This window comes from Apostichopus japonicus, chromosome 9 (assembly GCF_037975245.1).
Source record: "Apostichopus japonicus isolate 1M-3 chromosome 9, ASM3797524v1, whole genome shotgun sequence".
In the NCBI taxonomy this organism is placed as follows: Eukaryota; Metazoa; Echinodermata; class Holothuroidea; order Aspidochirotida; family Stichopodidae; genus Apostichopus; species Apostichopus japonicus.
In genome coordinates this window covers 25,756,287-25,768,603 of record NC_092569.1, presented here as the reverse complement: position 1 = coordinate 25,768,603, position 12,317 = coordinate 25,756,287, and the positions used below count along the sequence as shown (strand labels likewise).

General features: G+C 37.8%; 1 protein-coding gene across 4 annotated transcripts in view; it reads right to left on the bottom strand.

Moving 5' to 3' along the window:
* Positions 1–12,317, bottom strand: part of LOC139973512 (uncharacterized) — a 62,830-nt gene that overhangs the window by 49,772 nt on the left and 741 nt on the right. For all 4 annotated transcript variants that reach the window (XM_071980244.1, XM_071980245.1, XM_071980242.1 and 1 more), the window contains exons 2-10: positions 10,865–10,997; positions 9,839–9,948; positions 7,876–7,998; positions 7,231–7,356; positions 6,364–6,478; positions 4,211–4,416; positions 3,397–3,511; positions 697–963; positions 237–344 (exon numbers count right to left, since the gene is read on the bottom strand). In XM_071980244.1, the coding sequence (XP_071836345.1) occupies positions 237–344; positions 697–963; positions 3,397–3,511; positions 4,211–4,416; positions 6,364–6,478; positions 7,231–7,356; positions 7,876–7,998; positions 9,839–9,948; positions 10,865–10,961 (1,267 nt within the window). In that variant the 5' untranslated portion in view covers positions 10,962–10,997. The remainder of the gene's footprint in view (positions 1–236; positions 345–696; positions 964–3,396; positions 3,512–4,210; positions 4,417–6,363; positions 6,479–7,230; positions 7,357–7,875; positions 7,999–9,838; positions 9,949–10,864; positions 10,998–12,317) is intronic.

Sequence of the window (12,317 nt, the reverse complement as noted above, 5' to 3'; positions counted from 1 at the left end):
TTACCCAAACAAATTTCATAAACACTGAAAATTGGTCTGACTCATGTCTAACCCTCCCCCCCCGATCAACTCTCCCTCCCCCCTCCCATTACAACCCACCCTGCCCAGAATGAGAGCTTCATAATGACCCAATAAAAAGCTTTGTTTTTCAGCAGCAAAGACTCCCCCCAGCCCCCCCCCCCCCTCCCCCCTTAGACTGTCATGTCAGTGCAACCTGTGATATTCAGTCCACAAACCTGTAACATTAGTGAGTTGTTCACGAGGCCGCTTTGACACTTGAGTGATGTTCGTGATGAGGTTTGACACAAAGACCTGATTTACCAATATGTAATTGCTGATAACACCTGCAAAAAAATGAGACAAGGGAACTCGGAACAAGCATTGACAAAGTAAAAATGTTCTACAAAACTCTATGTTTGTACAAATTATGCAAACAAACTGAGAACAGGACGACTGTCGATGCATCTACCCAAAAAAAACCCCCAAAAAACAACTACATTTGCATACAAACCTTTGAAAAGAACTTCTTGCTGACTTTCATTCCCAAATTACACAAATCTAGAAAAGTTGGTTAACAAAATGTTGTTCTGATATTAAAAAAAATCTTAAATATTGAAAAGATCTGTTAACTCACTACACAGTTTCAAAGCTAGAAATATGTGTGGGTTATAATTTTCTAGAGGTAAAAATCCTTACCCGTAAATGAAACGGTGATGTTAAAATCTTTCCATTCAATGGGTGTCGGGGGAGGCGAGTGAAATCCTGTTGTATTCACATTGAGACACTGCTTGGCGAGTAGGTATTCGTCCGTGGTTGGTATCCCCTGGTAGGGGTTATAGGTCGTTGTGTGAATCTGGGGTTTGTCCTCAGGGGTCATTTGAACCACAGAGCAGCCAGCCTCTTCGTCCACCGAGATAATAATCTCCACCACGTATGTGACGCTGTCGACTATATCCTGGTAAGCTATTTGTGGGTGAAAGTAAAGTCTACCAATAAATGTTAAATGCATATAAGGTGATTTAATGAAGGGATAAATTTGATCCAACAGTGAATGGTTGGAAATGGCAAGAACTGACGTTCTACCAAGTGATTGTGCAAATTGCTGGGCCGATACTACATGTTACATGATTATAAAACTGATAACAATATTTTTAACATAAGAAACAGAGTCATAAGGTCATCTTGCCAATTCGGCCTTCTTCTGCCTTTTGATGGAATGGTCTATGCCCCCCTCCACCCCAAGTTAAAGAAGCTTCAGCAAATAATTCATCCAGGATCCCATCTCAAAATGCCATACAGAATGGTCAAGTTTGTTTATTTATTTATTTGTTTTATCACAAACAAATTACAATGTGAAAGGAAGTCTTCTATAAAGCCTGAATTGGCTTAACGGAGTAGAAGACTCCTTGGTAAAAGAAGAAATATATCATACAAGTTGAATGAGCAGAATGATACAGATACTTTAAGGAGTAATAACTAGACAGGATAACAATGTCACAGTTCATAAAGAATTTAGCTATACATATAGTTACTTAATATATATAAATTAGTGTTTGCACGGGTTATCCGGGTACCCGGGTACCCGCCCGACGCGATACTACCCGGTTCCTAATTTATTACCCGAATCCTAAGCAAAGTGTGATTTAAAAAAAAAAATGGTTAGGCTTAGCTAGATTTCTCATTGACTTAGTGTGGTGTTAGGCTACAATATGGAAGAAATTATTATTTATTCATTCGTTTATTTCAAAGAAGGAAAGGCTGACTAAGAATTTTACGCGATGTTTATGGATTATAGACGGGATAACTAAAAAATAGTAATCGCAAGTGTCTTTTTACTAATCGTTTATTCCAGATGCGATCAAATTGCGCGAATCGCGCAATCTCGTGGCTAATGCGAACCCTGGGCCTGCATAATAGAAAGTAGTAGTATTAAAAACTGTTTAAGAGCTAAATTGGATATTTATATGGTTTGATCCAATCGACGTGCACGAGCTAGGATAAGCAGCGGCGGCAGTGCGATGTTAGTAGTAATGCTAATTATAATTAAATAATTTATTTATTAACAAGTTAATGAAAGAAACAGCTGAAGCAAATACAAATTATTGCGGGAGGTTTTATACCTTATCTTACACCTACGTATTTGAACATGAAAACATTGTCAGTAGAGAATATAATGCATTTATTACAGCATCCAATATGTAATTTCTTGAAAATCGTGATACACGAGGGTAAACAATTTTTTCCTGGTACCCATACCCGACGGGTAACGGCCCTCGGGTACCCGGTTCCCAATTTTTGGACCCGTGTAAACACTAATATAAATGTAGCATAAAGACCGGCGTATTAGTATGTTGTGATGATGTATTTTCTTAAATACTAAAACTCAACAATCTTTTGGTTTTGTTGTTAAACAAGTATAAAAGATTAATTGACAAGATTAATTTTTCTACACAGGAACTTTAGCATTGAATGAGAGAAAAATAAAAAGAGCCTCCAAAGCTGCTACACAGAATTTGAACACTAAGTTACTCCCCGAGTTTCATATATGTCTTATTGTAAAGTATAAACAGAAGGCTTCATCTTTGATCAATATTAACATTAGTTTATTCATGGTTCTTTTGCTGTTACACTGTCTTCATTTTCACATTGTCGATGAGACTTTAGTTTTTTTTATACTCGAATGACGAACAGTGGCAGAGCTAGGGGTATTGGTCAAGGGGGGGCGAGAATGGTCTGTAGGGGCGCTTTCGACACTATCTCTAAGCGGAGCGCCACCACAGGTTGGCGCGGAGCGTACAGAAATTTTTTGAGTAAAGATACTCCCTAGATCGCCGGAAATTATCTTTCCTGGCCTTGCTAATTTGCAGAGATGAATAAATAGGTCTCATCGCCAACAAAATGTGACAAATGTCGATAGGTAGATGAGAGCGCAATAAAAAAGTCAATTATCGCGAATAAGTAAAAAGTGGTAAAAAGCTGAAAAGGGCGCCAGCAGTCCATTTGAGTCCGTCAGGGGGGCATCCGCCCCTTGACTGTATGGACGCTCCGCCACTGATGACGAATGGTTGTCAATATCATCATTTGCCCCTAATTATATTCTGCAAGTTATGTATGTATGTATTTAGATCCTCCTGCAAGCAGGAACTTGCGAAGAAGCCTCATTGGCTTATCAAAGCCGCAAGCTGACCGAAGTCAGTCTCTTAGATTCATATTTAACGTCCATGATTATGAATTGTCAATTGTCAACAACTCTGTAACTGGACGACATACATTAATCTTGGAGTAACTCAAACTCGGGACCTTATGATTGAAAGGCAACAGCGTTACCCACTGAGCTAACACTCCTTTATTATAGGTGTATGTTTATTACATACCTGGATTAATGTTACAACTCACCCCATAGAGCATCACCAGTTAATCCACACAGTTCCTTCTCGTAGCCCACTGGGGGCGGATCAGGAGGCGGGCGTGTCCAATCATACTGACCGTAAAAGAGACCCCTGTCGTTGATCTTGAAAATGCCAAAAAAAAAAGGGAGTTTATATTTCAATAAACTAATAACTTCTTTTTCAGATGTCTCCAGCATAAAGCTGCTAGGTATTTGCAATCAACTAAAATCCAATCTGGAATAATGCCTTTTCTCAAATCCAATCCTCCATTATAACCCTCTGTATAAATGAATTGAAAATTCAATCCCTCAATTACTCGCACCCTCATAAAGTTGTATCTTTTAAAGTTCATCATATATGCCCCGGAATTTAACATGCCTAAAGGTCAAGGTTCTCTCTCTTCGAATTAGCTCAAGAAACTGAGGAGAGTTCAATTTGTACAATTAAACGAAAATGTCTAAGGGAGGACTAAATGCTCTGATGGTGTACATGAGTGACCAGTATTTGACTTTTTGGCATATTTCAAGGGAGGGTGCAATACTGGTAACCATTAAATACCTCTTTGCATACTACAAAGAGATGTGTCCTAAACAAAAAACCAGAAGCTGGTTTTGTCATACGGTCTTGCTACATTTTAGAAAGAAAAAACACTGGTATGCCACTTTGCCTTAAATGGCTATCTTTTTTCACATTCCAAGATTCTAGTGATTATTTGCTAAGAATGTAATGGTTTATTGGTCTCAGATTATGCTCTTAAACTGCCAGTCTCTGGCACTTGCCAAAGTCCAAGGTTTACGTCACACTATGGAAGACAATGTTACCTGAATACATGATGTATTGTAGAGTTCCGGGCATCTGGCAAGCTCTGGGTTACCTAACCCTTGGTAGACCTGCTCCAGACATTCTGTGGTGTTGATGTAAAAGCACTCCGACGTCACGTTATGAGGCAGACAATTAGCAACGTCGAAACCACGGCAGAAAAATGGATCCCAGTTTTGGTTCGGAGACAGATCGAGGAAGACGCAATCTGAGCCAAATATAAGATAAATTGATCGGTATCGGTCAAAACAATGGAGCAAACATGGATATATAATGACATATAAGAAGGAAAGTGTGAATAGAGTTTGGTTAAGTGGGTTTAACAGTCATTTTAATTCTTAGTTTAACTTTGGCAAAACCAAATTTCTGAACAACTAATGGACATAAACAAGCAAACTAAGTTAGGCTAATGTCTTTCCTAATAGCATGATTAGGTGATTCCTTTGTGCTCCTTGTAGAATTAGATCATAATTTCGTACCCATTAGCAGAAACAATCTATGCTAACTCCTTAGTTTTGTCCATCGTAATGTATCCAATAACTACACTACTGTAAGAAGTTAGAGGGCGCCACGACAATTTGATCGGGATCTTCAGCAGATTTAGATCATAATTGTGTACACAGTAGCAGACAAAAAACTATGCTAACCCCTTAGTTTTGTCCATCGTAATGTATCCAATAACTTCACTAGTGTAAGAAGTTATAGGGCGCCATGACAATTTGATCCCAGCTGGATCTTCTTAAGATTTAGATCATAATTTTGTAGCAATTAGCAGAGAAAATCTATGCTAACCCCTTAGTTTTGTCCATCGTAATGTATCCAATATAACACTACTGTAAGAAACTAGAGGGCGCCATGACAATTTGGTCCCAGCAGGATCTTCTTCAGATTTAGATCATAATTTTGTAGCAATTAGCAGAGAAAATCTAGACTAAACCCTTAGTTTTGTCCATCGTAATGTATCCAATAACTACACTAGTGTAAGAAGTAAGAGGGCGTCACAACAAATTGATCCCAGCGGGATCTTCAGCAGGTTAGATCATACTTGTGTACGCAGTAGCAGACAAAAAACTATGCTAACTCTTTAGTTTTGTCCATCGTAATGTATCCAATGTAACACTACTGTAAGAATCTAGAGGGCGCCATGACAATTTGATCCCAGCAGGATCTTCTTCAGATTTAGATCATAATGTTGTACCGATTAGCAGAGAAAATCTATGCTAATCCCTTATTTTTGTCCATGGTAATGTATCCCATAATTACACTTCTGTAAGAAGAGGGCGCCATGACAATTTGATCCCAGCAGGACCTTCTTCAGATTTAGATCATAATGTTGTACCGATTAGCAGAGAAAATCTATGCTAACCCCTTAGTTTTGTTGGACATGGTAACGAATCCAATTATTACACTACTGTACAAAATAAGAGGGCGCCATGACAAATTGATCCCAGTGGCATCTCCTTCAGAGGCTAACAGAGATGAACACACAGAATGGCAAGCAAACTTAAAGGAAGGACGCTTAATTCGAAAATGAACAAAACGACAGAATAATGGGACAGTAAGAATGAACAGAATCAGAGATGAAGGGGCTCTCTGGACTAAAGTGCAGATGAGTACAACCATGGTGACTTTGTAACTAGATCTAGCTGCTCTAATAATGTTTTACTTGCTCCTGTTAGATCTGGGAAGGGTGAAAGGTCCTTTAAATTTTCTGGAAGCAGGTCGTGGAACAGTCTTCCCCCAAATTTGAAATGCTTGCCAAATGTTAAATATTTTTAGATGCAATATGAAAACTTATATATTTTGTTTAGATGTCTAATATTTGTTTGTCTATCTTTTTGCCGTCCTTTTTGTGCTTTTGGATGTTTACCGTTTTCCTACTGCATATTATTGTGTATGGTTTTTGAATTGAGAACTCCTCTGGAAAGCAGTGCTCTGCACTGAGCAGGACTACCCTCATTAAAGATGACGATAATAAAAAAAATAAAACAATAAAAAAAGTAATGAAGGTGAGGCAGTGAACAGACCAAGTTGGGTCAGGGTGGAAAATAAGTATTTATACCGTAAGTGTTTCTTCAAAAAACACGTATTGTAACCATCGTAACCACTCGATTAACTTTCAAGCACAGCCCACAAAACACTCATCTATTTTCACCTGAATGATCTGTCAGGTAACAGAATTTGTCCTCGGTCCACCAACAATCAGGTCTCTGCCACGGTTCAGTCAAATTCACCCAAAGATGATCCCAGAGATCCACAGAGAACCTCACCTGAGAATATGAAATATAATAATCAAGTAATAATCAGCAGTTATTTTTACAACGCTTAAGCGCCCACAAATGTGAGAGAAACCCCGCAAGGGCCTATGGATTACAACTTAACATGTCGGGTGGCTTCCAATTCAACCTTATCACTCAAATTTGGAATCTTTTCAATTTAGAAAGTCATTTCAGATGGGAAAACCGTAGACTGCTCTTGGAAAAAAAAACACCTTTCAATGACCTGGCTGGGGATTTAACCTGGAACCTCCAGATTGCTAAGCTTCATTGCTTATAATGCCACCGCCTTTATCCATTTTGCCACAGCACCGGTACTAATATCCTTTCAGTTATCATAGCAACTACATAATTACATATTTAACATGTTAATCATTTATTGATGAGGTATTTGGTACTGGTTGCAGTGGTCTATACAAATTTCAATTAATTAATTAATTTGAATGAATTGAATTATTTAGCAAACCTTAGCATTGTTATAGGTCTTTTAGGACATGAATAAAAGAAGGCTAAAACAATATATTTCAAAGCACCTTGAAGTTCATTCCAAACCTGATATATACAATTTAGTAAACACATCTATGAGGGACATTCATTTGCATTTTAGTGTAAAGTAGATGTAATATTATTAGCAGCACAAAAACCCACAATATCAGTCAACAGCAAAGGTTGCACTACCTTGGCAAAATTTTTGAGGGTAATCATTTTGCTAGGCTTTAATTGGAGTAAGAATATGAATTTCTAACCTTTTCCTCTGATGGTGAATGTTCCAGAGAAATTGGATAAATTCTCGTCTCATTTAGTTGGAAGGCGTGACTGGAAAGACTAATATTGAGAGACTCCAGATTGAAGGTACTTGATGGGATGTTGATCTGTGAGAGGTACAAGTGAGATATCCGGTTATCATGTACAAGTATGAAAGTACTTACTTTAAGGTCTCCCAATAGAAACCTTATCTAGTAACCTGCAAGATTGCCCACTTCTGCAGGTACCAGTCAGTCTACCGGAAATAAAACAATTAACTGGAGCACTTCTCAAGCGGTGTTGTGTTTCATTCATCATTGAGTTATCTTAGCTCAGCCATGCGCACTTGCAAGACTGTCAATGATAGACATAGTAGTACAGCTCCTGCACATGTGTATGCAATGAATATGACTGAACCAAGATCGAGTTGGATTATACAGTTACAGTCTTGTGGTTTAGTTAGAAGAGTACCTATCTTACTTGATAATTATAAACAAGATTTGGCCTGGCCTACCTTTAGAGACAGGACAGGAAAACTATTGGGAAAGATATACCTCATGCATTAAAAGAAAGGCCTGACTAGGAATAGGCTAAGATGATCTTAGAATGATGATATGTAATATGTTGAAACCACGGTGCAACTTTACCTCAAAGGAGACAATCACTGCTGTATGTTCTTGCTCAACTCTGTGGTTCAGCTGCCAAGTATACAGTAACTCATCTCCACCATCAACGTATGGGAAATCAGATCTCAATATCGTGTAGGAAAGCTTTGAGAAATAATTCCAAAATTGTATCTTTAATATGCTAAATGGATAAAGGGAGAGTTATGGATGTCACTTTCTTTTTCTTTCCATATCTTTTTTTGTGGGGGGGGGGGGGGTTGGGGATGGGCGTAGTGTTGAGGAACATACACCTCCCTAATTTTAGTGGGAAGATTCGACACCTTCCCTCACCGAATTTTGTGGTTTGGAGGCAATGGGAGTGTCACTGAAAGACGTTCTTTCACTTTTTGTTATTATTTGTTATTTATAAACTGCATCCCCAAACAAACAAATAAAAGCAATGATTTAGACTGGGGATTTTGGTATGGTCCAAAATTTATTTTTGTTCACTTTGAAGGCTAACAAATTTTTCTCTCCCTCCTTCCACAAACTATAACAACTGCCTAGATTACTCTCACTATGATCATTAATGATAAATGAAACCCTTTTCTGTGCTTCTGGTGAGTGCATTGGCACGAGTAGATCTTACAAATTTGAAGGCACAGATGCTCGAGGCAGGACTTAAGTGTATGAAATGTGACTTGCTCACCAAACTCTTGATATCTTGATACAGTGAATAACAATATAATAACATATTATATCTAGACAATCACTACAATCCTGTACTATTAGCCCCATCAAAAAATCCTCACATCAACCAGGGCTGGATAGCCCAGTTGGTAGAGAGCCGGACTTGTAACCCAGAGGTGACCAGGGACGTAGCCAGGGGGGGGGCTGTGGGAGCAGCTTCTCCCCCCTTTTAGTGTCGAAAAAATGTTTAGACCTGTTTTTTTTTGCATGGTATTTTGTCAGTGCTCTTTTGATCTTGAATACTAGTCAGCTCCGTCAACTCAATTATAATTTGTAGTAACATTCAGGCCTACTGATTCAGCTACTTAGTTTAACAGATGCAATTAGCTAAATTTAGCCTATAGCCTATTACAAGTCTACAGTTGGCCACTGCGTAATAAAATACATACAGCCTTCCTAACCGCACTCGATGGAGTGTCACGAACCGTATACACAACGATGCAATGGCGTTCTCATCCTTTCTATGATTTGTCATAAGTTGTTGCACGAACAGTATGTTATGAAGCTAAGCTAGCAATTGACACCCTCTCCCCTTAGAACCCTCCCCCATATCAATCGCAAAATGTGCTTCCCCCTTCCCCCCTTGCAAATTCCTGGCTACGTCACTGGAGGTGACTGGTTCAAACCTTACTTTACTGTATTTTTTTTTTCAAGTATTACTCAACCAAGATTTCAATTCTGTAAAGAAAGACATCCTTCTAGATTTTTCACCAAATGAAAGTCAAAAACCCAGTAATTAATAATGTCATTTGGTTTTCGACTTTTCGTCACCCAGAGAGACTTTTTATTACAGTACTAATCACATGTAAACTATTAGTTGGAACATATCAAAAAATTTGCAAAATTATTTTTCAACTTCTCTATTGTCAAATGACAATTAACAATAACTGTCAGTCCAAGCTAATAAACACATTGCAATGGTATTTCAGTATGAATCTCAGCATCATTTTTAATTTTTTATATATTTATCATTTTTTATTATCAAAACCAACTCAAAAGCTGATTTAATGCTGGAGAACCCCAATACTTACGTAACTGATTAGAACTGTTTTGAGAATAAAACTTCTAGAAAGCTATTATGTGGTTTACATCAATCTCAATTTTAAGTTATTTTGCTAAATGATGGAATAATTAACACTTGCAATTCAAGAACAGAATTCTGACAGATATGTCAACTGATGAAGTTTACAATTATAGTGAAGGCTTCATAACATTTTATTCAAAAGATGTTGTCAGCATTTTTGGATTTTCTCACCTCTGGTTTCGGAATTTCCTCCACAAAGTATTCATCCTCCTCCTGTCCTTCTTCGGTGCTCATTAGATGACGACCAGAATAGCCCTTCCCAGTCTCTAGGAAGCTTGCAGCTAAGAAGAGATCAAACTCACTTTACTTTTAAATAATCTTAATTACATAAAAGATCATCTAAAGAACCAAATGTAAGTTTTACAACAATATTTAGGTTGAAATTCTGAACATACAAAAATTTAGGGCAGGCTAAAAATACACTCTTTTAAGCTCTGGACAATACAAATGACATAAACTCAACCACTTTCTCTGTACTAAGTTAGTCCTGATGTAGCAATATGCGAATCCCCCCCCTCCCCCACACAAGGACTTGTGAATATTGTCGGTATTATAGCTGTCATTATGTGGCAGTGTTAGGATCCCATGATGAATTCAATGTTCTTGGTCATTATGTGGAGGTGCTATTAGTGCCACATAAGGACTAAAATTGTTCTTGGTCATTTTGTGAACGATAACTTTGTATTCACATAATGACTAAGGTTTATATAATTTCTACTGAATTTTTGTCGGATTTGGCATTCCATACAAGTAAACATTGGTACAAGAGATCAATCTTTTGATGTTAAATATGACATTGCAAACTTTGAAAGATGCAGTCTGTATCGTATGTATGTATGTATGTGTGCATGTATTATGTATTTTAGATCCTCCTGCAAGCAGGAACTCGCAAAGAAGCTCATTGGCTTATCAAAGCTGCAAGCTGACCGACGTCAGCCTCTTACATTCATATTTAATGTCCATGATTATGAATTGTCAACAACTCTGTAACTGTTCGACATACATACTGTATCTTGGAGTGACTCGAACTGGGGACCTTTTGATGGGAAGGCACCGGCGTTAACCACTGAGCTAACACTCCTTAGTGTATTACATATATAAGAATATTACATTGCGAACTTTGAAAGATGCAGTCTGTATCTTTGGAAGGGTTAATTATTTTACAATATTGTAAGCCTTCATGATTGGATACTGTACCTTCATTATTGCTGTATTTCTTTGAGGAGAGAAACAGAAGCACCACCAGAATCGAAGAACACACTGTTACACAAATAGTCAGCTGAACTCTTTCCATTAGGAGTTGTCTTCATACATTAACACTTCAGGACAACTGTAGGTATTAAAACAAAAGAAGAGACAATCAGCTCAATAGGCTTTATCTCAATAGTGTTGGCTGAATACTAATAGATTGTTAGCTCCATACTAATAGAGTGTTGGCTGCATACTAATAGAGTGTTGGCTGCATACTAATAGATTGTTGGCTCCATATAAATAGATTGTTGGCTCCATATAAATAGTATTGGCTCCATATTAATAGAGTGTTGAACAGTTATTGTTTTATGCGGCTAAAATGAGCTGAGTGTTGGAAGCCGAATGGCTTGTAACTTATACACTTCACGATAAATCTCCTAACCAAAAAAATCCCACCTTACCATGGCTGAGCAAGGAACGAAGCCACCACATCCCACCTGACACAATGTGCACCTCTAAAGCCAATCCCTTTATCCACTCGACCATAGTGCTGACACTTTACCTGTGCCAGGAAATTCTAAACAAGTTATTCTGAAATTACACTGTACTGTGGCTACAGCATATATGGTGGTCAGAAATCCATTTGCCATGATTTTTCGGCCAAGGGGATAACTTAATATCTTCTCGGACAACACTATGTCATTCATCAATGGCAAAAATGTGGGTGGAAGGTATTGATCGAATTTTCCAAAACAAGGTGCAGAAAGACAATTAGCCTAGTTGGATTTCTGACAGCATTAACATTATTTTACTTTTTCTTTCCTGATGGGGAAATACATCATAAATCAAATGTCACTCAATATCTGTACTTTTCCCCATTTGTCAGATTTGTATTGAAAAGTGTTATCACAGCTAGTTCTGTCACCAATACCGGCAGCACCGGTTTTGTTTGTCTGAAGCATATATGTATATTTTTGCTCCAAATGATGAGATTTTGGCCCAAAACGGCAATTGATAAGCCTCATTTGCATAAATTTCTGCAAAATTGTATGTGAAATGCTACTAGGCTTGTGTAGCCAAAATAGTGAGTCATCTCTAATTTCTCTGGTAAACAAAGTGGTCCCAATGTTGTTAGGATCCTATTTTCAATCATCTTGCATGATTTTGCAATATATTACAAGAATGGGCATATTCAAGGCTATTCCAAACTAAGCTGCATGTATGCACAACGTGTAGCTAGAATATCAATACAAGTCATGGATGCATCGATCACATTGTAGAAAAATTTTCTGGACGGGGATATGCAGTGCATATGGTAAATTTCCTTCATGCATAAATGATATGATTTTTCAGAAAACTGATTATTTTCTTTGAGTTTCAAAGGTCATCCAAAGTACTATTATCAAAGCCGTCTCCATGGTTTCCTTTCCTCTCAGTGAGTCTGATGCAATTTGTTCAC